This window comes from Episyrphus balteatus, chromosome 3, assembly GCF_945859705.1.
Source record: "Episyrphus balteatus chromosome 3, idEpiBalt1.1, whole genome shotgun sequence".
Lineage (NCBI taxonomy): Eukaryota > Metazoa > Arthropoda > Insecta > Diptera > Syrphidae > Episyrphus > Episyrphus balteatus.
Genome location: NC_079136.1, coordinates 115421094 through 115436368, shown reverse-complemented (window position 1 = coordinate 115436368; position 15275 = coordinate 115421094). Strand labels below are relative to the sequence as shown.

The following is a 15275-nucleotide window of genomic DNA, read 5'->3' as shown; positions in this document are numbered from 1 at the left end:
ATACATGGATAGGGGTCGCTGCCTTCGTTTTTCAGTGCGAGTCCGGTTCCGCAGCTGTAAATGCACACGCTTGTTGTTTCATCTAATGAAAATAAAATGGAGGCATGCACTCATCGAAAAACTTAAAGAAACTAGAGCCCTCTATAAAAGCTTCACGGAACTAACAGCACAAGCACTCCATATATTATATCCTCTAAGGTAATTATATGAATAAAATTTCACACAAAAAGAAGTTTAAAATCAAATAGGCTTTGGGACATTCTCGAAAAAAAAAATTATTTCAATGTGCATAACAAATAATGTAGGGAAAACACGAAAAAAATTGTTTTTATTTTTGTTCAGTTCTGCGCATATCATTCCAAAATGAGAGAAAATGGCGGATACGGTATGGTCGCATGTGCTAATAAATAATTCAATGAAAGCGAAACTAAAATTTAAAAAATGTCTTATAGCCTGTTTTCACTAGAGCCCAAATGAGCTAATTTCGCAAATTATCTCATTTCGAATATCTAAGCCTATATGAATTTTTTTTTTAATTTGAACAGATCTAATTTTTGCTAAATTATTTCATTTGTGTTCTAGTGAAAACAGGCTATTAATACTCTTTTCAACCAAGAAAAATGTGCGGGACAGTAAAATTGGAGGGAAAATGTGTAAAAACTTTCCATAATCTCTGAATTTTGATCATAGAGCTACGTACTCGAGATGACACTAGGAAACGAATAAAAAAGCGTATGAGTAAGAAAGAGCCTGAAAACAGCAAATAAGCTGTCAAACGAAATGAATTAGTTTACAATGGCACTTTTTCGGTCATTTCAAATAAAAAAAAAAAACTTTTTTAATGGAAAACTTTAAAAAAAATATGCGGAAGAAGATTTCGGTTTATTAAAAATCTTTTCTAAAATCTTCTTTATAGCCTCTTTTCACACCAAACAAAAACCGGTGTTTTGCGAAAAAAGCCAAAAACCACATCCAAAACACAAAACCTAAAAAGTGAAACAATTCAGCTCTTTATTTCGGTGTTCTAAAAATCATAATGGGTGTACTAAAACTATCCTTGTCCTTCTCTTTATTCAAAAAGAGAAAGAAACAAGAATAGATTTTCAGACGCAGAGGAAGAACTATGACGTATGGAAGAAAAGGCCATGAATTTAAAAGAAAAAATAATTTATTTCACAAGATTTTCTTTGTGCCTGGCTACAAGGTGATTTTTCAATCGCCTACGCAGTGAGTTTGTAGGCAAGAGGAATGAGGAGTGAAGGGGGAAGATGCTCACGATGCGAACTGAATTTTCTGAGGGTAGTACAGTTCCATTCCTAAATGTTTCCTTTTTTTGACGTTTGTTCCTAGAAAATGTAAAAGTGGAACGTGATTGGGCACAACCAGTGTGTAGCCACCTTATGTGATTTTTCAATCTCCTTTCTTTTCAAAATGGTTGACTTGCGTTATCAAGCCTTAAACTAAACCTATACAAACTATAGCTTGTCGAATCGAAAGAAATGGACCTTAATGTATAACTACAACGGCCACTTTTTGCAAAAAGTCAAAAAGTGAAAATTTTCAAACGCATTTTGTGACAGTTTTTCTGACCACAAAATTAAAAACAATGATGCAGAAAGCTTATTTTTTGGTTACAAAAACAATTTTTGTAGTTTTTTCCAGAAACAAATAGCGCTAGAAAGAAATAAAAATTTTTTACTTTTGTAAATTTCCCACTTTTTCACTTTTTAGGTCATTGTAGTTATGGCTTTATGCAAGCCAAATTGTTTCTTGGGAGTTGCTGAACCACGGATTAAATATTTGTACAACTGGCCCTTAGGGCCAGTTGTACAAACGTGGTTCAGCCTCGGATCAAAAATTTAACCCACCGATTTCGGTGGATTAGCTGCGGGTCAACCTCGGATCAAGCATGGATGTGGCTATTTTTACATATGTGGACCATGCACCAGTGCTAAACCGGAACCTTACCACCGATTTCAGAAGATAAAAGTTACTGAACCACGGATTAAATATTTGTACAACTGGCCCTTAGTCAATGACAATTTTTTTCTTGTCTCAGAAAAAATACCGAATTTCGCAGATGAGTGAAAAATCACAAAAAATTTCAAAAATAGCAAAAATCGTCGGCGATTATTTTTTTTAATCGCCAAATGTAAATCCCTATCGAATATTATAATAAATTTCATGCCACCCTATATCTCCATAAACCAAAAGCTCCAAAAAAAAAGCTCTCTCCCTCCAAGTACTAAAAAACCATCACTTTTTTATAGCAAAAACCTTCACTGAACGCACTCACCCCACGAACATGCGCCATAATTCCATTTTTACTGTACGAAAAAAAAAAATACTTTGAGTGTTTTTTTTTTTTTTTTTAATAAATTTTTATTTGTGGTGTTGTATCGCGACGAAGAATGGAGGAGTGAATTTTTTATGTGAATAATAATTTTTTTTTTATAATATCCACATATAAATTTATTAAGCAAAACTTTAAAATATCGCAAAAAAACCTACCAATTCCCACAATGAATTTAAAAAACAAAAACAATTACAGAAAAAATATGTGAAGAATTTATTTACAAAAATAGAAAAAAGACGAAGAAAATACTATTACAAAAAAAAAAAAAATTAGGTTCTTTACGAAATCGACGAAATCACAAAATCAAATAAGAAATTTCGTATAATTTACAAAAAAAAAAGTCGTAGTCAAGTAAAAATCTCTCCAGCCCTCGCGCCTTGGCTTAAAAAAATAAAAAGAGCTCTCAAAGTGCTACTCGATGATATCCCTTTTGTAAAACAAAAGAAAGAAAAAGTTGATGAAGAAAAATAAAAAAAAAAAAACAGAAAATTGCAATTGCACAAAAAAAAAAACCCTAAAAAAACTATCAAAATCTCGACACGAGAACTTTCCCAAAAACAGTTGAAAATCAAGTGAGAATTTTTTTAAGATTTTCCTAATTTTTTTTTAAATAATTTTCACAACCCTCTCTCGGTCCACTGTAATACACTGGGTCCACCTGAGTGTGATTAAATAAAAAGAAAAAAAAAAAAAACGAGACAAGTTTTTCACAAAATTTCTTTTTTATTTTTTACTCGAAGAGGCCATTTCCCAAGGAAAAAAGTTGTTGGCAAAATTATGCCCTCACAATTTTACGTCGTCAAAGTTATTATAAAACCAATATTGCACACAAATTGATAAAAAAAAAACTATGTAGACTAGAAAGATTAAGTCAAATGAATGAATGAAAAAAAAAAACTTGAATAAAATTAGAAGGAAAATTTTTGTAAAAAAAAAAAATATTTAAAAAACTATTTCCAAATGAGAAAAATGTCGACGAAAGCTAACAAAGCAGCAGCAGAAGTTTCATCATCATCAACTTCCTCAGCGACAGCGTCGTCAGGAGTTGGTGGTGGTGTAAATGTGTTTGTGGGGGGCTCCCCAACAACAACAACAAACACAAATGGAACACCACAGAGACGATTGAGGACTCGAACGTCCCAATCGAATAGTGGCAGTGACAAAAAGAACGAACGTCTGTCCTCTACGACAAATACCACCTCGGCGACGACTATGACATCTGCCTCCGATTCCAATAATATATCCCTTTCAAACAATCCAAATATAGTTTCCACAAATGGATCGTCATCTGCATCGACAAATCTTGAAGAATCCTCCAAAAAGAAACAGCAATTTGTTAGAAACAGTAGCAACAAACCCTCTTCCCATACCCAACCACATTCCTCGTCGACCTTCTCTCAAAATAAAAACGAAGAATTTCACTTTGATACACCACGTGAATGTCCAGTCTTTCGTCCGACTACCGACGAATTTCGTAATCCTTTAGCTTACATTTCAAAAATTCGACCTATAGCTGAGAAATGTGGGATAGCTAAAATCTTACCACCAGCTGAATGGCGTCCACCATTTGCAGTGGATGTTGATAAACTTAAATTTACTCCGCGCGTTCAGCGTTTAAATGAGTTGGAAGCAAAGACACGTGTTAAATTAAATTTCCTTGATCAAATTGCAAAATTTTGGGAATTACAAGGTGCTTCATTAAAGATTCCAATGGTTGAAAGGAAAGCATTGGATTTATATTCATTGCATAGAATTGTACAAGAGGAAGGTGGAATGGAACAAGCAACTAGGGAAAGAAAATGGGCAAAAGTTGCTAATCGAATGTCTTATCCGTCGAGTAAGAGTGTTGGAGCAACATTGAGAATGCATTATGAGAGATTGCTGCATCCGTATAATGTTTATACATCGGGAAAGATAATTGATATGAAATTGGATGCAGATGCAGCTGGACAAGATGATTGTAAGTTAAATTTTATGTATATATATTTTTTTTTTAATTTTTTTTATTACGTCATAATTAGATTTTTTTTTTGTTTGTTGCGGTTTTTTTTTTATTTTTTTCTAAACAAAAAAAAGGCAAAAAACAAAACCATATGCTTTTTGATAATACATTATATAATAAATTAAACAAGATTATAAATTTGTAAATAGATAAATTATTTATTGGTTGGGTAGTTCTTTTTATCGGGGGTATCGTGAGTGCAAACATATGGAAGCTTCTAGTGATGTTGATTTTCAATTGGAATTGGGAGAACTTTATTTATTGGCTTGGGTCAAGTGAGACTGTCAAGACATCATTTGTCTTAGATTAGAAATAAATTCTTTAACGGCCGATTTCTTCACAGAGTCCTAGCGCTAATACCGGTCCTAGTCCTAAAGTTAGTACTCAAATCGGTATCAACTCATTTCTTCACTCAGGTTCTAAATCCTAGAACTGTCAATATAGGACCGAGTACTAGTTAGGACTCGGTACTAGCTAGCTCCTCAAAATTAGGTTATTATACCAATCGTTAGTACTCAAATCGGTACCAAGTGATTTCTTCACACAAGTACTAAGCTATAGGACTGTCAAATTGGTACCGAGTATTAGTTAGGACTCGGTAATATTTAGGACCTCAAAATCGGTAGTCTAGCGGCAGTAATACTGAAATCAAAGCAATGAATTTCATTTTTTAAGAGGTATTGCAGTTTTTTTTTTCAATTTTTTGAGTGTTGTTTCGCTTGACAAGCATTTTGGGAGATTTTAATGACTTGATTTTTTTTTAATATTTAACAAAAATGGCAAATGCTATGCCAGAACGGGAAGAACAAACAAATGTACACTGCTTAGTAAAGAAGTATTTCTACATTTCTCATTCTTTCGAAAAAATACAATTAAATCTGGAAAGGCCCTCTTTACATAGACATTCTACATTTACATTTCTCGACACCCGACATCCAACTTCCAGCACAAAATATGCTTGCTTTAAGAATTCTGTTTATGGATATTGCGGAAAGCCATTAACAATTAAATTTACACCAACGTCTTGAAACGTGTGGTCAGAAAACCTACGGCTGTCTCGTGCTCGCCAACATGCCATGATAAAATAATGCTAGTCGCATTATAATAGAAAAAGACATAATCACAAGACTGCGTTTTTTAAACTTGTCTTTTTATTTTATTTTTATTAAAATACATTTATGTTGCAAAAGTCTATAAAAAAAACTCTCTTTAACTTAAGATGGATCTGCTGCATTAAAATCGACGGATCCGCGTTTCTTAGCCTCGTCTACATTTACCAGATATTCAGCATTCATGAATGTATTCTTGACAAAACTCATTGAATTTTTTTTCTTGTTGGTTTCTTGTTAGTTTCATCACATTATTTTTTCTTTTTTATTATTTTATACTTTTTTCTTTTTTTCTTTTTTATTCTTTTTCTTTTCAAAATAAAAATTTTCATTTATCAAAATATAGTCAGAATGACAGTTAGACCAGTTTTATACGTATTAGTTCTTAGGACTCTCTTGTGAATTTAGATCGGGTCCTATATGTGTGAAGAAATGCTCGGGTCCTAACTTTTCATTAGGACCGAGTACTAGTACTAGTACCTGGTCTAGCTAGGTCGGGTACTAAGCTGACTTGTTACTTTTGTGAAGAAATTGGCCGTAAGTCACTTAGTCAGAATAAAAGTCGTCGTCTTTTTATGTCTTTCTATGGTCTTTCTTGACAAGCAAAACATTCTGCTCCTACAGAAATACCTACTATAGAATCTGCCTATGAAACAAAAAAAATAAACTAAAATCTAACAACTCTTGATGACTTCTACAGAATTGGCTCCTATTGCCTCACAAGTGTTAACAAATCGAAAATAATGATGTCAAACGTTTGGTTTCTACTATTACTTAGTAGTACTGTAGGTATATAACCAAGCTTAAATTGGGGGCAGTGAGTTCAAACATATGGAACTTCTAGGAAGATAGGTAAAATGGTGGTCACATGCCAACTCACTTGATGGCTAAATAAGTTCGGAATTCGCCGTTTTTATACAGAAACTCATGAACCCTTGAGTGATAAAAAAATTTGTATGATTAAAGGAAGGTTAAAAACAATAATTCTTTTTTATAAAAAAAAAAAAAAACAAAAAACCGACTTCAATGGATCGAAACTTGGTTGTATGGTTTTTTATAGTCAAAAATGGATGAAATTGAAATGGGACCAGCTTTCCAATACAAGCTGTGTGAAAAAAATAGCACCAACTACTTATTGTAGTTTTAAATAAAAGATTTTTTGAACAATGAATAATTAGAATTTTATTTTATATATTAATAACAGAAGTGAAGTTAAAGTAGGTAATCAAAAACGTAAACACTTTACTATTATAACTAAAATTAAATAGGCTATGCTTATCAAAATAAAAAAAAATACCAGCATTGGAAATTCGTAAAAACAAAAAATTTCTTGGTAAAATCAATAAGTTTTTGATTTGGAATTATATCAATTGATTAATATTTGGTCTTATCACCCTAGCGGCGCAACGTCGTTGCATAGAGTCCACTAAAGCTTGACATCGCTGAAGTGGAATATTTCTCCATGAAGCCTGCACAACTTCAAAAAATTGTTTTTCGGCTTGGCTTATAATACGGTTTTTTTTTTACATCTGTTCAAAGATTTTCGATGGGGTTCGGGTCTTGCAACTCAGTCGGGAATTCCATAACCTGAACCCTATTTCAAGCGAAAAAATCTTTTGCTAATTTGTTCGTATGCTTATAATCATTATTCAGCTGCAGGACCCACTTGAGAGGCATATTCCATTCAGCGCACTTCCATCATAATGTCAACATAAATTTGAGCGTTCATTATGGGCTTACTACAAAATATTATAAGACCAGTACCATTATATGAAAAACATCCCCATGTGTTAATTTTTGCGCCGCGCGCCGCCGTGCTTAATTGTCTTAATGGTGTATTGTGGCTTCAACTTTCTGGCTTAAAATTTCTTTGTTCATTATGCTACTGAATGCAATAGAAATACTTGCGTTGTGTTATCATTAATAGCGAAGAAGGCAATTTGTATGATAAGTACAAAATGCTACATGGTGCCATTTTTTTCACAGAGTTTTATATTCACTTTGTTGCATTCTGAGAGCTTATCTACATATGTCACTGAAAATTTCCCTCCCCAGAGCAGGACATGGAAAAAGAAAGTGAACGACTGTCTTTTTTTTTCTACTTCCAAACAACTACGACAGTAAGTATTGTGTAAGTATTGGGTTAGGATAGGTTAACTTGGCTATCGCTAAGACTTTTCTTCCAAGTCGTTGAACCATTTGGATTTAAAGGCGTGTTGCCTATCAAACAGTATCCTGTTATAACACCTATTAAGGAGCCGATTTGTGATAAGCTTAGAAATAATAAAAATTTGGAGCGCTTCAGATTCGTAGTACTGACCAGATTTGTTTAGTCGTTATGCATGTGGGGATATTATTCCAAGGTTTGTTTTACTTGCAGCATCTTGTTTTAGCATTTGTTTACAAGTTGCGATGGGAATACCTATGTTGACCTTATTTGTGTTAATTTCCAATTCAAATGTAGGTCCTTTGCGCTAGAAGATAGTGAGGTAAAAGGAAGGTAAGGAGTTTGGTAAATGTTGTAAAAAGCATTAGTTACGTTTTACTTACCTTACTCAACAAGTCTATCAAGTCAGCCTAGTTTCTTACAACTTGTGTTCAATTCTGCGGATTCATCTGGATTGTATTCGAGGGCTCTTTTGGCAGTTGCATCACTTTTCGAACGCTTTATGTGTCCTGCGCATATAAGTCGCATTGTTCATTCGAACAATTCACACAAAATGGCTAACGAAAATCTATAGGACATGTTGAGAAGACTTATTTTTGTATATGGTTGGAGCATATCGAGACAAAAGAAAACTCGGAGCATCTCATTTCTTACGAATAGAGAATATTATTCCAAGTTTCAATTGATCGGTTACTCTTTCTTTCGACCGAGCTTTAGTTTTCGTGTATGCCCGGGGCTCCGTTTTGTCGGCAAAGACCTTATCGATACCTCTGATGCAAAAAACGGTTAATGAGGACATAACGATAGATGCCCTCAAAAAAGAACTCTCAACACCGACGTACAGCTACTGAGATGGCTACGTGATATGGAGCGCACAGACAACAAAAATCCGTCTTGGTAAGCTTTCGACTCCAACTCAGAGGGATGGCGCAGTAAAAGGAAGGCCTGAACTAAGGTGGCGAACGCAAGGGGAAGGGGAACTTAATCAACTTACTTTGCCAAACTGGAAGTAGCTGGCTGCAGAACCTGGTTGGTTGAGTTCTAAATCCATAAAGGATTGTATCGTCATCTTAATGTGCTGGTACTCTATGTAAGTAAGTGCCGAAGGTAGGTAGACTGAAAGCGATGTAACTTGGAAAACTTGTTTTTTTTTTTTATTTTTTTATTTTCGGTGCCCGCTCAGCCTCAGATATCAAAATTTACCAATAAAAAATATTATAAGCTCCTTGTCGTATTGTAAGTGAATAAAGTAAAAAACAATATTTGTGTTGATAATTGTTTATTATAAGTATTTTTAAATATTAATTACTTAACTTAAAAATAAAAAAAATAATCACCTGTTATGTACATGCGCCTAATGAATGGTTAAATATGAAAATCTACTATTATTATGTAAAAACATTTAAAAAAACAATTGCCATGTACGGTTTAAATGACTTCTGCTGTACATTCTTTCATTTTCCTACTTCCCAATTATATTCATACTTTTATCAGACTTATTTTATATTGCTCATATAAACGTTTCCATTGATATATGAAAACATTTATAAAATTCCAGGCAAGGACTATAAATCGCATGAGATAGTATCGCGCCAACAAATAACCCCACCGAATGAGACAACAGCTCGTCGATCGAAACGTTTTGCCTTGGGCAAAGGTGCAGTATGTGGCTTAGGAGCTACAACATCTTCTTCAACATCATCATCGACTGGCTCAGGCCATATCGAGACAAAAGAAGACTTCAAACGCAATCTAATGGCCACATTCAACGACATAGCTGCTGGTGGAGCAGCAAGCAAAAAAACAGGTGGCACCGAATTGGTCGATCCTCTAATGAAATACATTTGTCACATTTGCAATCGTGGTGATTCCGAAGAGAACATGCTGCTCTGTGATGGATGTGATGATAGCTATCACACATTCTGTTTGATTCCTGCATTGGGTTCAATTCCCAAAGGCGAATGGTTGTGTCCTCGCTGTGTGGTCGAGGAGGTGAGCAAGCCTACAGAGGCTTTTGGTTTTGAACAAGCCGAGCGAGAGTACACTCTCCAACAATTCGGCGAAATGGCTGATCAATTTAAAGCAGACTATTTCCGCAAACCGGTTCACATGGTGTCAACGGATTTGGTTGAACGAGAATTCTGGCGAATTGTCTCGTCGATTGATGAAGATGTGACAGTTGAATATGGAGCTGATCTCCATACCATGGACCATGGATCGGGTTTCCCGACAAAGAGTTCTTTATATCTTCTACCCAGTGATCAGGAATACGCTGAATCACCATGGAATTTGAATAATCTTCCCTTGTTGGAGGACTCAATACTTGGTCATATCAATGCCGATATCAGTGGCATGAATGCCCCCTGGATGTATGTGGGAATGTGTTTTGCAGCTTTTTGCTGGCATAATGAAGATCATTGGAGTTACTCCATCAACTATCTTCATTGGGGTGAACCTAAAACTTGGTATGGAGTTCCCGGATCGTGTGCTGAAGCTTTTGAAGAAACTATGAAGAAAGCAGCTCCAGAATTATTTGCCTCACAACCTGACTTACTGCATCAATTGGTCACAATTATGAATCCAAATATTCTAATGAACAATGGTGTTCCTGTCTTTCGCACCGATCAAAATGCTGGTGAATTTGTTATCACTTTCCCACGAGCCTATCATGCTGGATTCAATCAAGGCTACAATTTCGCCGAAGCAGTTAACTTTGCCCCAGCCGATTGGCTGAAAATGGGTCGCGAATGTGTCAATCATTACTCAATTCTGAGACGTTTCTGTGTTTTCTCGCATGACGAACTGGTTTGCAAAATGGCTTTGGAACCGAATAAGCTTACTTTTGGCATTGCAACTGCCTGCTACATTGACATGGCCGAAATGGTTGACTCTGAGAAGAAACTACGCAAATCATTGCTTGAATGGGGTGTTACTAGAGCCGAACGTAAAGCTTTCGAGTTAATTCCAGATGATGAACGCCATTGTTTGGAATGCAATACTACTTGCTTCTTGTCTGCGGTCTCTTGCGAATGCAAAAGTTCCATTGTCTGTTTGAGGCATTATACAGCTTTGTGTTTCTGTGCCGCAGAGAAGCACACTCTACAGTATCGCTATACATTAGATGAGATGCCGTTGATGTTGCAAAAACTGAAAGCTAAAGCTCAGAGCTTCGAGAGATGGTTATCGCGTTGCCGCAACATCATTGATACAAATACACCAACAGTCGTAACCTTGGCTGAACTCCAAGAACTCACGAAGGAAGCCGAACTAAAGAAGTTCCCTAGTTCTATGTTGATTGATCGCTTGAATGCTGCCGTCTTAGAGGCAGAGAAATGTGTAACTGTTATACAGCAATTGGGAATAAACAAAGTAAGTTAATTGTTATTTCCTTTGCTTGCATCTTTTTTGATTTAATTTAATCTCTTTTTCCTTTTTTTTGTTTTTTTTTTTTTTATTGTTCTCCAACAGGTTCGAACTCGACTTGACCACTCAATTGACGCCGCTCAATACAAGCTAACAATGGAGGAGCTTGAATTATTCGCACAAGAAATCGACAATCTTTGCTGCATCATCGAAGAAGGTCGTAGTGTTCGAGAGCTTCTTGCTATTGGTAAAGATTTTGTGTCACGAGCCAAGGTCATGCTAGCCAAGCCCTTAGACGTGGCTGATGAAAAAGCCATTGAGACCTTAGTTGACGACGGATGTGTACTCCGGATCGAGATGCAGGAACTTATTCAACTGGGTAGTCGTTTGAAGGCCATCAAATGGATCAAACGCTCAGAAATGCTTCGCGATTCAACAGTCAAGATGACATGCGCCGAGATTAAGAATCTCTTGCTAACCGGACAAGATCTAGACAGTGATCCGGCTGTTGATAACGAAATGAGATTATTGCAACAGATTTTGGGACAAGTGGATGCATGGGAAAAAATGGCAGCTAAATATTTCCGTGGCAGTGTTCAACATGATTTGCAAGAAATCGAAATGTTCTTAAAAAGTGGCGATGAAATCAATGGACAGCTAGCTTCGTATGGAGCTCTCAAAGATGCCATCAAAAAGGCAAAGGAATGGCTAAGATCGGTGGAAGCGTTGCAGGCAAATGATCATTTTCCCTATTGCCATACACTCGAAGAGATTGTGCAACGTGGCAGGAACATTCCCATACAACTAGAAGAGCTCTTCCGCATGGAAGGACATTTAAAGAGTGCCAAGGAGTGGAAAGAAAATACAGCTAAGGCATTCCTCAAGAAGAACACGTATTATACCCTGCTCGAGGTGCTTATGCCTCGTGACGAACCAGTTGTTATTGATTCACATAGCAAAATACCATTCGAAGCAGACTTCTTAAAGGACATGAATCCAACACAGATTCTAGATTCGTTTAAGATTGCCGAAGAGAAGGAAATACGAAATATGAGAGAACTACGACGCTTGAATATGGGCAAGAATCCATTGAAAGATGACTACTGTATTTGTAATAGCAAGTTCCATGGTGTAATGTTTAACTGTCAACTGTGCAAGGATTGGTTTCATGAGGATTGTGTCAAGGAGGGATCATCAAAATCAAGATCTTCATCTAGCACTCCAACGCTAGTGGGTAGCCCAGCTCCTCCTCCAACATTGAATGGCAATCTGACTAAGCCGAAATTCTTGTGTTCATCGTGTGTGCGATCGAAGAGGCCTCGCCTCGAGACCATATTGCCATTGTTGGTTTCACTACAGAAACTACCAATACGATTGCCCGAAGATGAAGCACTGAGATGTCTAGCAGAGCGTGCAATGCATTGGCAAGATCGCGCTCAAAAAGCCTTGTCCAATCCAGAAATTGCCTCGGTGCTAGAGTCCATAACACGAACAAAGTCAAAACAAGAAAAACCAGTACGCCGAAATCACCACCTGCAACAACAACAAAGAAAAACAATAGCTCATCCGGAAAAACAGTCCAGCATCTCGGATGGTGAAGATCTCGACCATGAAGACGAGGACGAAGATGATGACGACGACGAGGGTCGGCTGCGAATCGATTTGGATGGCTTTAGTGACGATGAAGACTCCTCCCAGAATTTGCTTGGAGAAGAAGAAAACACCAAGAATTTCGCCACCCTCAAATTGACTGACATGGAATGTGAAGCCATGGAAGAACTTATGATGGAAGGTGATCTACTCGAAGTCTCTCTAGATGTGTCGCAAGAACTGTGGCGCCTAATAAAAGCCTCATACCCACATACTTCACCAGACCTTGCCGCCCGCTACCAACAGACTTTCAATTTCCCCTCAGAAGAATCCAACGACAGTCTAGTCCACCAGCATACAAATAATAATTCGAGTAGCAGTAGTGGCAGTGGTGGGGTGAATGCTATCAAAAAACGGCGTTCCCTAGATCCGGCGGCGCTGTGTCCGGTGCCGAGGAAGAAAACAGCCACCCCAAATAAATTGCAACAGTCAAATAATAAGAAATCCATTGCCGGACGTCGATCGGAACCAACAAAACAAACAACAACAACAACAATTTCGACAGAGGACAACACAGAAAACAATACCCCAACACAGACAAAAGGTGGTGCCACCAATACCAAGAAACGGAAGCGTGCCGTCAACAAAAAGCTCTCACAACGTGCCCAACAAGCACAGCAAGAAGACGACGAGGAGGAGTGTCGTGCAGAAAATTGTCACAAGCCCACCGGCCGTGAGGTCGATTGGGTGCAATGTGATGGCGGCTGCAACGAATGGTTCCACATGTATTGCGTTGGTCTCAATCGAAGTCAGATAAAAGCCGACGACGACTACATATGCATAAGGTGCGCAAAAGCGAATCCATCGCAACAAAATACCAACAAAAACCGAACACAGACGACGAGGTAGGCGATGTAAGCAGCCGAAAAAAAGAAAACAAAACCATACAATTTTTTTTTCATTTATTTTTACTTTTAACTTTTTGTGTGTGTTTAAGAAATGCAAAAAAAAAAAAATTAAAAAATATAAAAAAAAGAAAAACAGAAACCAGCATAAGCACATTTTAAAATTAAAAATATTACCTAAATTCGAGTTTAATCTATTATTTTAATAATAATATTTTTGTACACAGCTGAGAAAGAAGAAAAGAGAAAAAACAAAGAGAAAAAGAAAAAAAACGAAAGAGAGAATTTGCTCAATTTATGAAAAATTAAAAAAAAAAAAATAAGCATTCCTCTCTTAAATTTGTGAAATATGTTATTATTTTTTAAAACTTTATTTTTATTTTTTTGTAAAAAAAAAAACCAAGATAAAATATTATTCGCCCTTACACTGAGAACCATAATTAAATAAATGTGTTAATTTATTACATAAAAACACTTTCTTATTTCTTTTTTGGTTATTTCATAATTTTGTTCGTTTGTTTTGTTGTTAATTTTTTGTTCTTTTTAAGTATTCTTTTTTTGCTTTCCTTTTTTTTCTTGTTTTATTCTTTAACTTTTTCCAGCATTCAAGTATATAGATGTAGTTGTATTTGAAAAGTATATATTTATAAATAAATATACAAAAAAATAAAAAAAAAAAATTGTACAATGTACTAAACTAATGTAAGTGTGTACAATAACTTTTAAAACAAAAAAAAAATAAAATTAATTATTTAACTTGTAAATGTTTCAAAAAAAAGGAGGTCTTGAGTAATTTTGTATTTTTTCAGTTTAAAGGTCTCACTATGGAGAGTTTAAAAAGTTAAAACATTTTTACTTTTGCCAGTCGGTGTATACTACCAGACATTCAACTTGTGCAACTCTACGGCTGACATCAAACTGGGAGGAGAAACTTTCTCAATTCGCTGCGAGGTGAAAGTGATCCCCATATAATGAGTCATACACGAATTATTGAGTCTGTTTTGCGGTCTAGGTACTACCCTACATCATGTAGTTGCCTTGTTACGAATCAAAAAAAAAAAAAAAAACAGCACAGAATCTATCTGTGACTGTTTTTTTTTTATATTTGTGAATGTTTTTGGAATTCATCATTAGAACAACTAAATCGTATGTAAGCCATGCATTCGTAAAACGATATACATACTTTTGATTTAGAACGTGTGGAACTAAAAATTTGTGTCAAGTTTCAAGTCTCTGATTAGTTAGCTGGAAAAACAGTCTTTCAAATTTATAGATTTTATTACATCCTAGAAAAATTTCCCTTACTTGTTTTACACGTCTTTCTAAGTTTTCGTCCAGAACATGACGTAGACTTAATTATTTAGTCCTACATATTTCCTGTCCTTTGATTTTTTTTTTTTCAAAGGAGCAACTGTTTTTCGTTATCAACTATTTGATCAGTTTAGTTAAAGTAGGTTTCTGTAACTCTTACATTAAGAAAAGTGTTGGAGAAATAATTGTGAAATTTTATAAATTGGTAGAAACCTTGTATTGCGAAAAGTCCCCATCAATCCCATGTCTGCAACGAAAAGCATGTCTGAAAGGCGGAAAATATCGGTCTTTTTAAAGTTTACCAAACCTATTTTGCAAACTGCCGGAAATAACGCTTTGCAATCAAAAGATAAGTTTTTCAAAGCCAATTGAATCGAATAGCAGCTGTATGAGATTAGAGATTCCCTACCAAAAAGATTATGACACTTCTACGAACAATCGTTTAGAAGACATATTTACATTTGGAAAAAAA

The 15275-nt window shown here is 35.7% G+C and overlaps 1 protein-coding gene across 1 annotated transcript; it reads left to right on the top strand.

Moving 5' to 3' along the window:
• Positions 1–2387: 2387 nt before the first annotated feature.
• LOC129913065 (lysine-specific demethylase lid) lies at positions 2388–14100 on the top strand. Its single transcript, XM_055991479.1, has 3 exons — positions 2388–4316; positions 9193–11003; positions 11103–14100. The coding sequence occupies exons 1-3, from the start codon at positions 3317–3319 to the stop codon at positions 13494–13496; spliced, it is 5205 nt and encodes a 1734-aa protein (XP_055847454.1). The 5' UTR covers positions 2388–3316; the 3' UTR covers positions 13497–14100.
• The last annotated feature ends 1175 nt before the right edge of the window (positions 14101–15275 follow it).